The 17,731-nt window shown below is 38.7% G+C and overlaps 3 protein-coding genes across 10 annotated transcripts; 1 reads left to right on the forward strand and 2 right to left on the reverse strand.

Moving 5' to 3' along the window:
* The first annotated feature begins 498 nt into the window (after positions 1-498).
* LOC307026990 (uncharacterized protein) lies at positions 499-4,716 on the forward strand. Of its 5 annotated transcripts, none has more exons than XM_079695150.1 (5): positions 505-716; positions 1,432-1,531; positions 2,072-2,813; positions 3,241-3,425; positions 3,922-4,716. In XM_079695150.1, the coding sequence occupies exons 1-5, from the start codon at positions 669-671 to the stop codon at positions 4,080-4,082; spliced, it is 1,236 nt and encodes a 411-aa protein (XP_079551276.1). In that variant the 5' UTR covers positions 505-668; the 3' UTR covers positions 4,083-4,716. The 5 variants fall into 5 exon arrangements, with proteins under 5 accessions (XP_079551277.1, XP_079551276.1, XP_079551273.1 ...); XM_079695147.1 differs by having other exon boundaries at positions 506-716; positions 3,241-3,459; XM_079695148.1 differs by lacking the exon at positions 505-716 and adding an exon at positions 727-934 and having other exon boundaries at positions 3,241-3,459.
* Positions 4,717-4,793: 77 nt separating this feature from the next.
* On the reverse strand, positions 4,794-9,772 carry LOC307026992 (uncharacterized protein). 4 transcript variants are annotated; one of them, XM_079695153.1, is made up of 12 exons: positions 9,686-9,772; positions 8,734-8,851; positions 8,487-8,599; positions 8,057-8,366; positions 7,840-7,931; positions 7,399-7,440; positions 7,104-7,171; positions 6,928-7,020; positions 6,511-6,821; positions 5,902-6,074; positions 5,555-5,769; positions 4,794-5,443 (listed from the first exon to the last, which is right to left on the reverse strand). In XM_079695153.1, the coding sequence occupies exons 1-10, from the start codon at positions 9,731-9,733 to the stop codon at positions 5,974-5,976; spliced, it is 1,296 nt and encodes a 431-aa protein (XP_079551279.1). In that variant the 5' UTR covers positions 9,734-9,772; the 3' UTR covers positions 4,794-5,443; positions 5,555-5,769; positions 5,902-5,973. The 4 variants fall into 4 exon arrangements, with proteins under 4 accessions (XP_079551279.1, XP_079551278.1, XP_079551281.1 ...); XM_079695152.1 differs by having other exon boundaries at positions 8,478-8,599; XM_079695155.1 differs by lacking the exon at positions 6,928-7,020 and having other exon boundaries at positions 8,478-8,599.
* A 3,559-nt stretch (positions 9,773-13,331) lies between these two features.
* Positions 13,332-17,375, reverse strand: LOC307026989 (uncharacterized protein). The gene is made up of 3 exons (XM_079695146.1): positions 17,033-17,375; positions 15,771-16,169; positions 13,332-14,984 (listed from the first exon to the last, which is right to left on the reverse strand). Exons 2-3 carry the CDS (start codon positions 16,034-16,036, stop codon positions 14,552-14,554), a joined length of 699 nt encoding a protein of 232 aa, XP_079551272.1. The 5' UTR covers positions 16,037-16,169; positions 17,033-17,375; the 3' UTR covers positions 13,332-14,551.
* Between the last annotated feature and the right edge of the window lie 356 nt (positions 17,376-17,731).

The following is a 17,731-nucleotide window of genomic DNA, read 5'->3' on the forward strand; positions in this document are numbered from 1 at the left end:
CCCGCAGCTCACAGCCAAAGTGCGAGTGAGCATGGGAGCGAGCGAGTGAGAGGGTGCACCGGTATCGGCGCTGTTGTTAATAGCATCTGGTGCTAGCTGCTCTAACGGATATAAGAAGAAGATGTTACTGTACTGTCTATCTCCCGACAGTATGGGTGGAATCAAGATGGACGGAAACAACTCCTAGTTTTGATGATTTAATCAAATCTAAATAGGTTGTTAACTTTAGAAGAAAAAGGACAACAACAATACAACAACTAGGATCACACATATCCCATACACATTAAATCACATTCAGTACAATAATCACACTTACTAGTGGCCTCTCCTGATTCCTCAATCTCAATGACGTTAATTTATGTTCCCCTCTATTTATAACACATCAATAAACCCCGCGAATCTCCACCCAGATTCAAAGTCACACTCACATAAACTGAACCGCATTAATTTAATACGGTGGCCCTGAGAGGCCAGGGTGCTGCAAATAAAAGAACGCTGCAAATAAAAAAAACGCTGCAAATAAAAAAAACGCTGCAAATAAAAAACGCCGCGATGCAAATAAAAAAGCCACAACGGAAGTGAATTACCGGGGACTATTATTGCTGATGCACATACGACGGAAGTTAATTACCGGGGACTATTATTGCTGATGCACATGCGTTTTTTTTATGCGAGAGAAGAAGAAGGCTGGGGGATCTCCGGGAAACATCTCATGGGTAAGTTTATAATGTTAAAGTTACACAGGATGTAGATAATATCTGTCGCTGCCGTATTTATGACTTTAAATGACGTTATTTTGTGTGTGGGAGCAGATTATGTGTGTAGTGTATAATGTTAGTAGAACATAGCTACTTTTATCTGCTAACGTTAGCTGTTTTCTAAACAAACGGATCTGAGCCGACCGGGACTTAAAGATGATGCTAAGACACACAAAGTAAGTTGAATATGCCTTTATTCAACAGACGAGCTCGGGTCCTCTCCTCAACATGCTCTGAAGGAACAACTTTTACTGAATTAGGGCTGGGCAAGTTAACGCGTTATAATCGTTGCCCAGCCCTATATTGAATACATACAAGTATAGATCTTCACTAACATCCTGTAGTCAATCTTGACTCCATCAACATGTCATCTAAATGTGCCTGTCTAGAGATAAATGAGGGTCTCTTATCCTGCTTAGAGATAGAGAAGGGTCTCTATCCTATCCAAGACGTGCTTCCTTTGAGAAGTGTACTGGCTTTAAATCTTTCTTTTTTTTTTTTAATGTATTTTGACATTGTAGATGCATGGTTCAGATATTAAGTGATTGCAGCTGATATCTGCTGTTAAATTAGTGTCCGCTGTTTGCAGGTAACATTACCTGCTGCAATAGCTTACCAAGTAGCTGTTACTTAATTGCAAATGAATAACATTCACATTGCTCTTTTTCCACAGGCAATGTATTGTCCATATTGTGGGACTGCTGGGTGTTTTGGGAGGTTTTGCGGCTCCTGTGGCAGCAACATTGAATGTTTGGCTCCCTTTCTCGAAGATGGTAAGCTCCTCCTTAAAAGTCAAGAATTTCACCAGTACAGTGATAATGTCTTATTTGTATATGATTTGTTGCCATTTTAATATATGCTATACACATATTATTGTCAGTCATGGCAATTTCAACATGATTTAGAACTACTGATAAAAAAAAATGCCAACAAGTAAAAAAATCAGGTGAAATACCAAAGTTGACCAATTATGTGCTCCTTCATGTGCTGAGGGTTGAGCCTTCTGATGCGTTTATGCACAAATACAGGCATTAAAAGGGTACCTTTTTGTTTGCTACCTCTAGATTGATATGTATTTTTATCCTTACCAATTATGTAAGTATCCCAATATGTTGTCCTTTGCCTGTTTATTTCTCTTCTTTTTTGCTCCTCATGTCTGGAATTGTTCACGCATTGAACATACTGAAAACATACACTTATGCATCAAACATTTCAGGTATTTTCCTCATTACTGATACATTTTCATTTTTTTCTTAATAGGTTTTTTGTTATTAAGTTTCATTCCTAATGACACTGTTGTCTTTTCCCTTCAGTCACAGCATCTAATGAAGGAATCAAGGCAGGCCTCATCCACAAGTACTTCACGGAGGGACACGCTTATGAAGTGATACTTGATTTTCTAGAAAAAAGACACAACATTTTTCTTAGTCTGAGGACCTTAAAGAGGAGGCTACAGAACGCTGGCTTAACAAGAAGGACAGACTACACTCCCATTGGCACTGTACACCAAACTGTTGCACATGAACTGAGAGGCTCGGGTCGGCTGTTGGGTTACAGAGCTATGTGGCAGACATTGCAACAAAAGTATCACCTGACAGTAAAAAGGGAGGATGTTAGACAGACGATTTCCAGACTAGATCCATCTGGTGTTCAACTTCGTTCCAGGCGAAGGTTTGTCCGAAGGGGATACGTCACAGCAGGACCAAACCAAGTGTGGCACGCTGATGGATATGATAAACTTAAACCCTTTGGTATTGCCATCAGTGGCTGCATCGACGGCTTTTCAAGGAAAGTTATGTGGCTCAGGAGTGGCAGCACTAACAACGATCCGGGCATCATTGCGCAGTACTACCTGCAGTGTGTATCGGAGTTTGGACTACTTCCAGCCCGCCTTCGCACTGACTGTGGAACTGAAAACGGCACTATGGCAGCCATTAACTGCACATTACGATCTCAACACACAGATGATTTTGCAGGAGCCCTCAGTCACATGTATGGTACCTCAACTGCAAACCAGCGCATCGAGAGTTGGTGGTCTTTCTTCAGAAAGCAAAGGTATAGCCTTTTAAGGTCAGGTCCAATAATGTGTGTGTGTGTGTGTGTGTGTGTGTGTGTGTGTGTGTGTGTGTAAGCAAGCACAATAAATAATATTATTATGAATACATTTGCCTCAGAGTCCTGCATGAACTGTGCATAGACTGTATTTTAACATTGGTCATATGGTGGTACTTGGAGAGCCAACTATTTTCTCAGGTGGTACTTGGTGTGAAAAGGTTGAGAACCACTGATCTGAGGTATTGCGTTTTTTGGATAATACTTGCATACAAATCTATAAATGCCTTCAGGTTTCTAAAATATATAATGTAGCATTTCCCTCCGAATAATGGTCATAGACTTTACTGATCAATTAGAATTTATTTAAACTCCAGAGAAAACGTATAAGAGTTTTAGCCTCTTCGGGGGTTTTGAATTCCACCATTAGGACTCAGTTCTGGATCGAGCTCTTCAGTGACCTTAGAGAGAGGCACCTCTTCAATGGGAGCCATGAGCACAAGTGTCTGCTGCGATATGTGTTTTTGGGCATCTTCCAAAAAGACCTCGATGAGTACAGACAGCTGTGGAACAACCACACCATCAGACCTGTTCGCCTGTCTCAGTGTCCATCAGGTAAACCTGATGCCATGTACCACCTGCCTCACAGGTTTGTATTCAAATTGTTTGGTAATATTACTTTAAAATATATCTGACTTCATATAATTTGGTGTATCAGCCCAATATGACAAGTTTGTCACTTGATAAATAACGTGATTCATTTAGTCTGAAAACTCATTATTTCAAAATGATTTCAAGTCTTAAACGACTAAAAATGGATTCCAACACAAAACCTAAATCAGAAGATATCCAAAGCTATTCTGTCGATTTATCTTACTCAATTCCAAAAAGTACCTTGTGTTAGAAAGTGAGTAGAATGACCATATTTGACTGAAAGAGCTGCTGTCAACCTGAGATTAATTTCTCAAGTCAAAGCTCTTTGTTTAGGATTTAATTAACGAAGAACTGACTCAATGGAGTTTTAGTTATAATGCTTATCTAGCATGTTTGGGGGGTTAAATGATCCATTTGTAATCACTTGACTCATGTTTCAATTTATGACTGGTCATAGGTTTGGCGGAAGGGAGTGTGGATTTCCAGTGTCCTGGGAAGCCCTACACCACTTTGATGGCATCATGCAAGCATCATCCCAGTACAATTTGTGTGGTGATGAGAATCTGGAGATGCATTTTGTGGACTTGCAAAGACGGAGTGGGTTGGCTCCACCAGTGAACTGGACAGCTGCTGTTCAGAATTACATTTCCATGAAAAACATGTCTGGAGTGTAGAATACATTGCCCCACCAGCCCCCCAGAACCTTTTTTGTGTGTACAAGTTTCCAATGTAGGTTGAATATTATTTAGAATGCTGCAATTCTGAGTAGATAAGTCCAGTGAAATATTCAGCTTGTATCTTTGCATAAGTCATTAGACTGAAACCTTTCTTTGTTTAAATAAACATACAGCATATTCATGTATTTTGTAAAACATGTTTAGTGTTACATCCGTGTTATCAGTTGAATGGTCGATCGTCAGAAGATTATACACCTAATATTTTGGTAATTGATTTTAATTTTGAATATAAGCAGGTTCCAGCCTCTAAAATGTGAATATTTGCTGGATTAATTTGTTCTCTGTGAGGCTTCACTTTCTGACATTTTAAAGACCAAGGCGTGTCCGAAATCACTCATTCACTACTCCCTACTCCTTATATAGGGAATTCTATATAGGGAGTATTGAGTGATTTCAGACACAGCCCATAACAAATTGATGAATCAACAATAACATTCATTCATTGCATCAGTCACATATGCTACTGTTATTTCTGTTTTCACAGTGGATCTGAGAATAAAATCTTGTGAACCAGCTACAGCTGTGTCATCTTTGTAGCGAGTGTGTAACATATGCTATACGTAGAAAAACAAGTCCTTACGTTAAAATGAAACACTTTTAAACCATTTAATGAAGAGTCATTCAGCTTTACTCTTTCACAAAGTCCATGTAAAAACATGTTGATAAAATGGGCAAAACAAAATTTGCACAACAAGGTGCCTTTTGCAGTCTTTATTTACTGTTTATGTAAATATTTGTAAAACATCTTAACACATGTTCTGAACTCTTGATTTAACCACGGTCTACCTTACCTACCTAACGAGAATACAATAACAATACAATACAAATGTGTGGTGTTGTTCACATGTTAGATATGAAATAGGACAAATCTGCCATGAAAAATACTCACATCTCTCTTACGTCACAACATTTTGGTCTGACAGATCGCAACATGAAAACAACGGACTGTGTAGCTACTGTGTGTGGGAACATTAACTTTTACCACAAGTTATTTAATTGTTTAAAGGCACCCAAAGCCGGGGGAATTATTAATGCCAAAGTTCATGTTGGCTTTGAAGGCACCATAAGTGTCCAAAAGAGGAAGCTTTAAAATGTTGGCACAGGTATTTGTCATTGGGAATGTTGACGTTGTAGAACATAGGAACTGAAGGCGTGGCAGAGGACTCATACCAGCAGGAGGCACACATGGCACACCTGTAGCGAACATTAACACCTCCTCCAAGGTCACTGAGCTGTCATTTTCTAAAAAGTAGAGAACATTGGAATCAATTGACAGTAAATACTATCTACATCAACACCGGAACTCTTTATAATCTGTGTGTATAAAAATCAGACAAGAGCAAATTGACTAACCTTCACAATCGAGAAGATAATCTGCCCAGTAACTCATAGCTTTCTCTTCCTGAGCCCTTCTGTTGCTTCCCTGTTGACTAAATTCAGGCTGGAACAGATTTTCCATCTCTGCAGCAGACAGCTTCACATCGGCATGACAGAGAGCAGGGGTCAGGACCGTCGGATGCTGCTGCAGAGCTGTCAGAAACTGCAAACTTTCAAGTCCAGCCTTGAATCTAAAATACAATTAAAAGATGCATGCAAAGATACATGTGCATCATGTAGAAGTAAGTAAGCAAGAAAATGGGACAACAGCAACACGTTTTTCATAATTATTTTAGCAATAACAATGAAATACAAAAACCTACCTTTCGATTGCAGTGTTGTTCCTGTGGATTATGTACCACTTCAGGTAATCCTCTACTATCATTCTTTTTTCTTCACATGACCTGACATGTCTGAAGCACCCAGCAGTCTGCAACATGGCACTGTTCCGTATCATCAAGTCCTGAAGGATCTCCACTGAGGGTGAATTCTGAATCTAAAAGAAGAGATAACAGAGTCCCACACATTTCAAATATGACACGTAATTATAAAAAATGGTAATGCCAGAAGTATATCTTGAAAGAATGGTTTAAGTGGACAAAACTCTCTCTTTACCTATTCTAGAATTTCACACCCTTCTCATACCTCTTGTAGGACTTTCCCTATCTCCTCATCTGTAATGTCTCCGACAGATGCCTTGAAACTGCTCTGCCCTGAGATGTAGCTGACCAGATCCTCTGACAGAAAATTAGGACCTGGTCCACCATGCACAATGGACACAGCAATCATCTTCCCTGCTAAATAATACTCATCCTCTCTGATAGCTGTCCAAGATAATGCAGAATAAAGAAATATTAAATCAGTTTCTATATTTGAAAACACTGCAAGGTTGAAATATGGGTTCTTTTAAAACATTATACACAAAACAGAACCTGTTGAATTGTAGACCAGGTAGCGGCTCTCCACAGGTCCATCAAATATGGGCCGTTTGTTCAGCTCTGTCATGAGAAGGGAGAGGAATTCTCTCTTGGGGCCACCTGTATCGAGACCTTCCTCAAACCTCCCTTCATCGTCAGAGAATTTCACCAGGATGTCTTTCTTTTCTGAGAATGTTGCCCTTTTGAATCCTCTGACTGCTCCATCCCAGATGTTCGAGCGACAGATGTTAAATCTGCTGACAGCTCGATGGTCAATCTCTAGGGCCAGGTTTGCAGTTATCTCAGAAAGTGATTGCTGGTCCACCCTGTCATCAGATAAATTATGACCATGTTAAATGGTACACCATAGCACACATTTTTGATCAGGAAAAATAACAACCACAGTTGAAGTAAGGGTAACTTTTCTCTTACTTTGTATCCTCTGGAATGTCATGACTGCACTCAACACTGTCTGAGTCATCCTTATCCTCTATTACAATGGGCGCATACAGCTGAGTATATTTGCTGAGAAATTGACATACACAAGTTTACATTGTTGATGTTTTCATATAAAACATACTTGAATTGTAGAAAGGAAAGTATAATACCTATAGCACGCAGTTTCCAGCACACCTCCTGATGTTCCTGGGCCCTCTTGTGAGTCAGAAAATAAGACCTGAATCACAAACCATAACAGGGATAGGACAGGTAAGTTGAAGTATTTTAAATCATGGCTATCTGAAGGCTGATTTAGAAAGAAAAGACTATTCTAATGTACACAAACGTGGATCTCTGGGTCAGTGTGACACGTTATTTCATGTAGTTTAAGACATTAATTGTGTGACAATATTTCCAGACAAGGCTAAATGTGAACAAAAGACAATGTTTTGGAGCCACAATTACCGGAGCTGCTGAATCACTGCCTGACTCTGCAGGTTCCCATACCTGGAAGTAAAAAACAATATATCAGTGTGACACTTCAAATTTGACAGAACTAGAGCTTAACACATTTGAACATAAATATTGAATTCTATTATTCTAACAGAAAGTGTATGTGATTTGCGCCAGGGGGAATGATCCTTCTTACATTATTACTTTCAGTGAAAAACATACACATTATTATGGTGTGATTTTGCAGGGATCTGCACTAAATAAAGTTGTTTTCTTAAGTTTGTATAATATGTGTAAGCCAGGACGCTGCAACATTTACCGCAATTTAAAATGCTATTTTGGGACATGTTTCATCGTAAAAATATGCCGTCTATGTGAAATCTAGAAACATTTTCACTTCCAGATAGAATTTACAATATAAGCGATCTAAGATACAACAAATGTAGTACTCACTAATGTATCAGCTGCATTGAATTCTGCAGAAGTTGGACTCATGATGATCACCTCTGAATCCGATGAGTTGGATTCAGAGCTGGTTTCCTGAGCTGTGAAATACAAGAACAGGTATAAGAGGATTTTAGACTACTCAGAACAACAGAGTGCTTTCCTTGACAAACAAATCAATTTAAAAAGCTCTTCTTGGTTGGTAATTAATTTCACAATTACTTACAAGATGTAAAGAAATCTTCAGCTGTACAAATGTACAGTGTGATACGTTGGTAGGCCTTCCCCACTACCTCTTTGTACTCGTTTAGAGTGAAGGGTACTTCTGTTCCTGGTATATTAGTTATCTTTGTACCGTCAGGGTAGAGCAGTACGTAGGGACCACCATGTAAATTTCTGTCGAAGGTCTTCATTTTTTGCTCAGCAGCTCTCTGCAATTCGTCCGCATCCGACTCTGGTCGCATCAAAAGGGGAAGTACTGTTCCTCTTACAGTCTTCAGTACACCATCTTTCAGCCTCATAAGGCCTACTGAAATCTACAGAGAAACAACGAAATAGGCGACTGTTAACTAGTTCAGTGACACTATAAATACATGACAGAATGGACTGTCGGCAAATTATTAGTCTATCTCAGCAAAAAAATGTACCTTCACAACCTTCAGGTTGTCTTTTGATGGTGTTTTTTTTTTCTTAAAACCTGCTCGTCTCTCCTTCTCTTTTACACTCCGGAAAGTCCGGAATAACTCCAGTGTGCTTTTTCCTGTAGCCTCTGCTTGAAATAAGAGTCCAATCAATCGTCAATGACAAAGAACAGAGAGACATAGAGTGTTCTCACCCATACTCATAAGATATAGAGTGTACATTGCCTAAGCCTAATTCAAAAAATAAAAAAATAAAAATTACCTCCACTTGTGCCTGTTTTATCAACATCACACAGGAATTTGAGGTCCTTGCCACATGAACAGCAAAAGGCTGATTTAGAGTCCTGCTGCTGTCCACAAAAAGGACAATACATTATGACCTGCAAGAAAACAAATAAAGTATCATTAGGTTGCTTTGCGCTTCAATTGCATGAACATCTTTCTATCTATCTATCTATCTATATATAAAGCAAGAAATGTCCGTGTGTGTGTGTCTGTGTGTGTGTCTGTGGCTCGCATATCTCTCTGACTGTTTGTCAGATCGACCTAAGCTTTCGGATATGGCTTGCGGATTGCATGATGATTTGCATCCTTCATTTAGAATTTTTTGGGATTCATTTTTCTAAACCTTTATTTTTGACGAATCTACGCGCTCCGGTACGCCCCCCGGACAACATTGCAAGCAGCAATTATGGGAGCCAAACAATCGGTCCGCTTAGTACAGGCACAAGCTTTGAACGGCCATGCCCCGAACGGGCACTGCACTAGTTTTTAAATAACACTAACACATTTGGAAAGACTAATCAGTACTACTTTCAACGCTGGCTTAATACAAGGAATCTCCCAAAATGGATTGCAAGTGTGTCTTAATCACGACATTCCCCACTGACAAGGGCAAGACAAGTTTCAGGCAGTTAAACACGCAAGAATACTGTGAGTCTGTGAGTGTGTGTGTGTGTGTGTGTGTGTGTGTGGTCTAGATTTAAAACGGTTCAAGCTGCACGGATAAATCGAGCAGAATCAAACAGTTTTTACAGACAAGCAAACAACTTGAAAATAGCTTTCTGCAGTTTTGATCAAAGCTATGTTCTACTAACATTATACACTACACACATAATCTGCTCCCACACACAAAATAACGTCATTTAAAGTCATAAATACGGCAGCGACAGATATTATCTACATCCTGTGTAACTTTAACATTATAAACTTACCCATGAGATGTTTCCCGGAGATCCCCCAGCCTTCTTCTTCTCTCGCATAAAAAAAACGCATGTGCATCAGCAATAATAGTCCCCGGTAATTCACTTCCGTCGTATGTGCATCAGCAATAATAGTCCTCGGTAATTCACTTCCGTTGTGGCTTTTTTATTTGCATCGCGGCGTTTTTTATTTGCAGCGTTTTTTTTATTTGCAGCGTTTTTTTTATTTGCAGCGTTCTTTTATTTGCAGCACCCTGGCCTCTCAGGGCCACCGTAGGATTACATTCAGCTATACGCTCTTGAACTGATCAGTCATGTTTCCCTCGTAGCGAACGCCGGTGGTGTTTTCTGTCAGAGGAATTACGTTACGGGCTCTCACAGCCTCGCAGAGACAAACCCTGCTTGGTTTTCTTTTAGGTACTGTTGTTGTTAACACGCTTAGAGGCAAACCGCGGAGTAGGAAGATTCTCTTTTGGAAGGAAACAACATTACATTTTAGGTAGTCAACATATATGTGATGGAGTCCCTGCATATGAAATTATTATGTGATTACAGCATATTTCTAATCATTTTGGGAGCATGAGCCTGAATCTTTTCATAGAGATGACCTCAAATAACATTTGGTGCAGTCTGTGATGCAAGAGCCAATTCATTTTTCTGTCTTTGGAACGGAACGATGGAAAATGTAGGCCAGGCAGATACTTGATGATTTAAAAAATGAAAATATGTATATTTAATTATAAACATTAAAATACAGTATATTTTCAATCAATCCAAAATGTAAGTTCATTAGGAAAAAGCTTCAGTAGAGCTTATATTTATTCATGTAATAATGCATGTGAGATCACCAAACAATTGTGTGCAGACCAAAACATCTCGACAACTGACCAGTCTAACATAAAACTGTTTAATAGCTGTATTGTTCAACAGGGCAAAACCATGGTTTCACAAAAATGACTCCAAAATGTAGATACTTTTTCCCCCTAAAATGTTAGGGGCAAACTCCCATGTCTTGTGATCATCAACTTTCCCTGTGTGAAACAAAAAACATGGCTGACACGGGTTTGGCCAGAATGTCATGAATCTTTCACATAATAATAATAATGATACATTTAATTTCTAACGCTTTTTCAGGTGCTCAAAGAGACTTTACAGTGGTGATAAAAAGGAAATACAATACAATACAAATAATAATATAATAATACAACATAATTCCCACATTAGATTACATACACATAACATTAACTGTACCCAGAGACTTATAGAAAATACTTAATTAGTTCCCTATAATTTCATTTGGTGACAGAATGCGATGCGAACAGCAAAGAATCACCGTGCTCTATCTCGAGTGAGCTTTACAAGCAACAGTAAACTATACAGTTGCTCTTCAACTTTCATCCTCACATTATAAGCAAACTGCATTAAAAGTAAATATATATTTTCAGTAGTCATGGTCTGGCTTTAGTGTTCAAATTGTTGTTCAATGTCTTTGCTCATGCACAAGCTTTGTCCCTTTTCTTTCCATTCCTCTCTTAAGTCTTGGAGCCTGGTCTGATTTTGGCTTCCTGGACCTGACCCGATTGAACCTGTGCCATCATCGCTTTGTTTGTGCACTCGTTTTTTTGTGGGACATCAAACAGAGGCTCATTGTTTGTTGTGCTGCTGTATTTGTATCTTCTGCAGGTGTTCCTTCTCTTCTCCAGCTGATTTACGCACAAGAAGATACAAGTTTACTGAACAAAGTCATCATCATTTGGTCTGCATGTTTCAGATCATTGTATTTACTGAGAGTGTGAGGAAAGTTGAAAATATAAAAGGCATAAGAAATACAAATAAACAATGTAAGGTTGACTCTCAAATGTGATTCTTTTCTGTTCTGTTAGCAATATAAGGACCTTTTGGTAATACTTTTTTAATGACACCCTTGTCTATAATGCATTATCCCATAGTTAACTGCACAGGACACACTGCAATTTGTTTTCAAAGGTAATGTGCCTACAGTAAATGAAGGCTTCAATTTCCGTAAAGATCATACCCAGGGTCAGAAAGTACTGCCTAGTGTAAGTGAGGCAATCTAAACACCCATTATTCTATTTCTGTCTTCCTATCTCTTGATATTTTTCAAGGTAAGGAAGTTGTTGTGGCATTACGCACAGATGACAACACTATGGGCAATTGGAACAACGAGCATTTCCTCTCACTGGCTGCAGAGAATGAGACGCGGACAAATGCAATTACTAAGGATCTGCACTTTGAGTCAAGAGCTTCTGGAACAAATTGTCACTTACAGAAAATCCTGGTCGAATGTATGAACCAGAAGTGTCAATTGTCAGTCAACTGTTTTTGCTGAAAAAAAACGTTGACATTTATTTAAATAAAAAGTGATTCATCTGTTGCCTGTTCCTCTTGTACCAACTCCTTGTACAGCTTTTATTAGAGTTCACCATCTTGCGTGGACATACTTTGTGAGGACTCAGCTTCTTTCCTGCACACAATGCTAGGTTTAACACGGCTTAGCTTTTTGCTATTACATTTGTTTGCTAATGTTAGCTACATTAAGCTAATGTTAGCGAGCTTTGTTTTTTTTTTGCGTCCTAAAACCCGGAAATAAGCTGCTGGTTCCCTCGACACAAAAGCAGTGGGATTTCTCCATGGATTTTGGAAAATAGCTGGAAACAAGGTCTGTGGAAAACGAACCTGTTAGATAAATGCACGTTTTGTTCAGCCGGATAATGAATGGCACTGATGTTATATCTTTATATATAAGGCCAAGTTCAAAGTAAAATCGATGAACCGCTCCATTGTTGTGGTTTCTGTGTTGCCGTAGCAGCCGAACTGACCAGGAAGTACATTGAGCTAAATGCAAAGTTTTGCGAGATCTCGCAAAACATTATTATTATTATTTTTTTTTTTTAAATAATTATTTTTTTCTTCTCCATGTCCCCTAGGGGGCTCCATATCATGCAAGTCAGGTGGCCGGCATCCAGCTTTGAAACTCGAAGCTACAAAAAAAACAACCCTGACAGCTAAAAAGTCCTGGAGAAAAAAAACTTATATCAGTCTAGGATAAGAGGGCGAATTCAGGATTGGTTCGGATTCCTTTTAATCCATTTATGGTCGTGTCAAAATGGTAAGCCTTGTTTTGTGAAACTTTCGCAATATGGTTAAGTTTAGGCATTGACATTGACGCCTCTCAAAAGTTGACAACCAGGTGTTTCTTTTTTTGCCAAGCTGTATCACTGTCCATTTTTGCTTTTTTGTTCTTTAGCCATTCTTTTTAGATTTCTCTTAGCTAATTATGCCCCAGTATCAGTGGGGTATGCATTAAGAATGATTATGTACATAGTCCATTTGATAGTCCTACTTGCTTGTAAAGGCATATAAAAGGCACTTACTGTATATTGAAATGACCAATTGAAATTTGCCTTGTAGTTATTTTAAACTCTATCCTACTCCTAATGATTCAAGAAGAAAAAATCTATTTGAATAAAAAGATAAAAATGTGCATTTCATAAACAATACAATGACAGTTGATTCAGATATATTTCCAATGCTGCATGAAGCATTTTAAAATACTACTCATATCATTCGGAGATAACAACATTCAATTAATATTAATCTGATCCAGAACACAAACACATTTATATTCATCCTTGCATAGCGTTCCTTTGTTTTATTTAATTGCAGCAGCAGTGCATTGTTTCAATTGTCTTCCCTGGTTCGGCTTACAACCAATTAAGAGACGACAGTGCACTACATGCACAGATTGAATTTACTGGCTTTTAGTATGGAGACATTGGCCTCACTTTCAGACATAAATACAGAAAAAGACTAAGGGAGAATGTCACAAAAGGTCTCAGTTCTCACCACGGCAAGCAGAAAGCAACCAACAAGCATCAATTTAAACAGCCTCCCTCATGAATTTGCAAACTATTGTTGAATTATAAATGAGAGGCCTGTTGGGAAAACATGGTTAAATATTCAAAGAAAATTCATTTTAACAGCTTGTTAGGGCGAAGGTGGAAACCAGATCAACAACAGACAGATGTTACCTGTCTGTCTACGGGGCTACTTAAGAAAAATATCAGTCTGTGCTTATTATCAAACATCTGTTTTTATAAAGAGCCCCTTTTTCTAAAGTTCAACCTGTATTAATTGTAACGTGATTTTGAATGTGTTTAAGAGACGATTGAACAACTTATGAATCACGTTTGAAATTGTGACATCTTCAGAGTCATCATTAAAGACAGTAAGTGAAGGAAATGCAGAGTAAGATTCCTACAGAGAGAGTCAGAGGAAACACAGAGGATGGTGTGAAACAGGGAGGGTCACTGCCTGGAAAACCAGCTGAGGAAATGCCTCCCATTTGGCGAAACAATGGGCTCTGCTACAATGACTTCACTGTAAAAATGAAGACACAATAATTTAGGAATTGTATTATCATTATGTAAGACAGAAAATAAAGTTAAGCCAACAATGCAAACGTCAGGACTGCCTCACAACTAATATATAAGGCTGTGATACATTATATAAAGTCTTCAGTTCTCTTAACTTCCACCAGTCTGAACTGGACATTTCAGAGGTCTGGCACAGAGTAAGGTAATTGTACTGTAAATGGATAGTACATAAACAAATTGAATGTCTCACAAAAACGCAAGGTTTTCGATGGCCCTTAAAGTCTGAATTCAAATCTGAACTCTGAATAAGAATAAGTACGCAGTATACTGTCTAGTATTTAGTATAGATCACTCTAAGCCAACACTTAATCATCGTGATTATCAGTCCATTAGAAGAACATTTCTTACAACTCCCTTTAGGTAATCACTGCAGTCTTATCAAATGTTTTTATCTCCAGTCTTGTTTTGCATCATAGGTAGGTCAGAGAGAAGAATGCTCGAATAGGATGACTTTTGAATGGTTGGAGAGGCTGGAGAGCCTGGAGGGCCTGAAAGCTCCGATCCGAGAGTATATATCTGCGTCTGAGCAGGCGCCCCAGGACAGGTGAGGGCTCGGCGGGGTGGTGTGGGTCCCAGGCAGGTGGAGAGGGAAGGCCAGGACTGAAGGTGTTGGAGTGAGAGAAAGTGGGGTGTGGAGCAGAGGCGAAGGCTGTGCAGGAGGTGGGGGCGGTAACGGGGTGATGACAGTGGGTGTCACCAGGGATACAGTTTGTAAAGGTGGTGGTCTACCTGCAGGGACCGTCCCGTTTTTGTCTGGTAGTTCCTGACATGACGCTGCGTGTTTGAGTGTGTAGGTGGCGCTGTGGTAGAAGCTGTAGTACTCCAGCGCGTGCCTCGCCCGTGCCATACTCAGCCTGCAGGACACAACACAAACCAACAAGACGTAAGTCAGCACAAGTTTGTCTTTGGTGGAGTCAGAGCTTGGTTAGCCTAGCATAGCATAACGACTGGAAGCAGCTAGCCTGGCACTTTACAAGTTCAAAAATCAATAGGAATGTATACACCAAAAAGTACGTATTTCTAGGAATTGCATGTCGACCATGACAGGATTGACTTTTTTTTTAAATTATTAGTCAATTTTATTGAACATGTTAGAAACAAAACAAAATAAATAAATAATAATTATAACAAAGAGAAGCAAAATAAAAAATAATAAAACGTTGAAGGTATAAAAAAATAGAAAATAAATTGTTTCCGTCATGTTCAAAAGGGGCAAGAAGAAGCTTAAACATGTTCCTGGTCTTTCTCTAGCGTACATTGTTCATGAAAATAAAAGTTTAGGTCATCGTCATCAACTTCCGTGATATTTGATTCATTGTTTTAAACAAATCATTTCTTTGTACAAAACGACCAAAAACAAATAACTTTTACAACGACAAGAAATAGCAAGCATGAGTTCACAGGTCCTGCTCATAACCAGTCAGGGTTTGGTTTCTAAATATATGTTTTAGTTTAAATAAAGTTGCACAGTATTTCAGCTCATCATTGCATTATTTTGTTAAGATGCTGTTAGAGATTGCCGCCATTTAAAAAATGTCTGTGAAACGAGGCTGTTCTAGAAGTTTGGTGACATGCAACGTATCAGAATTCGGTAATTAAGTACTTGTTGATTCACGTATTACTCTCTGAAATCTACACACCTGTGTCTCAGCTGTAAGAGTTTGTAGAGCAGCAGCAGTATTAAAGCTCCTGCAAGAGTCACCAGAAGAACAGCTATCCGCGCATCCAGGCTCAAGCAGGATCTCCCAGAACCCCCTGGAGAGCCACAGGTCCTGGGGGGTTGTGGCGTCTGCAGGGGGCCCTCCATACCTCTCTTAGGGTTAATGATGGCCTGGAAGAGGAGAGTCTCAGGTGTGGGAGGGATCTGGAGACGTGTGATGCTGGTTACCTGATAACCAGCCTGCATCTCTGCCAGGTTTCATCCAGATGGGAAAGATTGATGGATTGTTGTTAGGTGTAAATTATTTCGACATGTTGAACCGATCTGAGAAGCGTGGACAGGTGTCTCCGAGGCGGCAGCTTCCGATGCCTTAGGTGCTCTGTAACAGAAAAGGCTGTCAATCAATACTTGTTTCAAAATGAAGCTTCAAACATAAAAAGCTTAACAAAGAATTCCACTTATAGATCTGGGAACACCACTTTCCATTTGTATCCTCCCCGTCTTACCAACACACCCATAACAGTTTTGCAATTTTTTGAGGGAAATGTGCCTTTTTTTCCACGTCTGTTTGCAATTATCCATTTGGCAAAGTATAAATGTTGCCTTTACGTATGGTAGTATGGTAGAGCTCTGTTTCTAAGATGACTTCACTGTAACAGCATGCGGCTATTAACGCTGATCTTGCTGAACAGAAGTGTTTTGCATTGAGAATAATTTGCATATAAATAGGCACATTTGTCATCCAATGTTTGCATATTATTTTTTTATTAATTTAAATATGTGAAAGCATAGAATCGCAATTTGTTAGTCAGTGCAGGGATGCATTTAACAGGGTAAATGCAGATTCAGCGGATTATTCTCTGAAAGTTTATGAGAAATTAATAACATTATTTCTAACTAGTCTCTCATTTCCTTTGCTGCCACATTACACAGGTTTCCTGCTGTGTAACAGAATAAATAAATCAAAAGAATAGTTTGAAATCATCAGCACTTTTAGTAAAAGGGTTGTTGTACCACAAATTATTATAACTATAGCAATAACCAGACCTTAACTGACTACTACTCTCAATGTGTTTAAATGTATTGTAGTTTTTCAGAGAGTTAAACAAAGAGAGTTGTCTTAAAACAAATGTTTTGTCATTTAAATCAGTGAACAGAAATAAAGAAAAGAAAAAACATGCTCTCTAAAAACCTTTAAACTTCAACTGACTCTGAAAATACAACGAGAAATGTGCGACTTACTTCGATTTAATGTGACGGGGTTGTAGTTGGTAAATATGTGAGAAAAATCGAACTAAAAAAAATAACATTAGAAGAGCACTGGTTACAAACTGTGTTGCTTTCCAGGACCGAATGTGAAGTCCTGAGCACGCACCAATGGGAGGAAGCCGGTGAAAACAGCAGGAAACAGTGCACTTCCCTTACACTCCATGCAGAGATGTGATTGGAGAGCACTTCCTATCGCCATGGATACAGGAAACTGGTCAAGGATGTCTTTGTATAAGGAATATATTTGGAGTTGAGTCAGGGTCTGAGGAAAACACACACAACATGGATCTTAAGCGTAAAAAATTGTACAATTTCAATTTATAATGAGTTTCTTGCAGACAACCATAACTCTGATAATTTCACAAATAAAATATAAATAAATAAAAGGAGATCACGGCCATCAAATGAAACAAAACATTACCTTTGTCAAAATCTCTGTTGGTTTGAAATTTGCTGGATACATTTGGAAACATTTAAATATACAAGCAAACATGTGAAATGGGTCAAGTCGTTTTTAGACATTTTAACTTGGAAATATTATGCATATTAATTTTATTTTCAAAATCCAAGATAGTGACAGTGTTTGTCGGCTAGGATTTATAAATACTATATATATATATTACATAATCAACCACAGGAATGGTGATTTGGTATTAATGTTTTTAGGCAGGA

The sequence above is a fragment of the Notothenia rossii genome (assembly GCF_949606895.1).
Source record: "Notothenia rossii genome assembly, contig: scaffold_441, whole genome shotgun sequence".
NCBI lineage: Eukaryota > Metazoa > Chordata > Actinopteri > Perciformes > Nototheniidae > Notothenia > Notothenia rossii.

Excerpts from the sequence above, each read along its gene's own strand:
- LOC307026990 (XM_079695147.1), top strand. The coding sequence starts at position 669 with ATGCGAGAGAAGAAGAAGGCTGGGGGATCTCCGGGAAACATCTCATGG. Across the intron at positions 717-1,431 it reads CTCCGGGAAACATCTCATGG|GCAATGTATTGTCCATATTG; the intron begins GTAAGTTTATAA and ends CTTTTTCCACAG. Across the intron at positions 1,532-2,071 it reads GGCTCCCTTTCTCGAAGATG|TCACAGCATCTAATGAAGGA; the intron begins GTAAGCTCCTCC and ends TTTTCCCTTCAG.
- LOC307026992 (XM_079695152.1), bottom strand. The coding sequence starts at position 9,733 with ATGCGAGAGAAGAAGAAGGCTGGGGGATCTCCGGGAAACATCTCATGG. Across the intron at positions 7,932-8,056 it reads TGAAGATTTCTTTACATCTT|CTCAGGAAACCAGCTCTGAA; the intron begins GTAAGTAATTGT and ends TGTATTTCACAG. Across the intron at positions 7,441-7,839 it reads TCAATGCAGCTGATACATTA|GTATGGGAACCTGCAGAGTC; the intron begins GTGAGTACTACA and ends TTTTACTTCCAG.
- LOC307026989 (XM_079695146.1), bottom strand. The coding sequence starts at position 16,036 with ATGCAGGCTGGTTATCAGGTAACCAGCATCACACGTCTCCAGATCCCT. Across the intron at positions 14,985-15,770 it reads CTCTTACAGCTGAGACACAG|GCTGAGTATGGCACGGGCGA; the intron begins GTGTGTAGATTT and ends TGTGTCCTGCAG.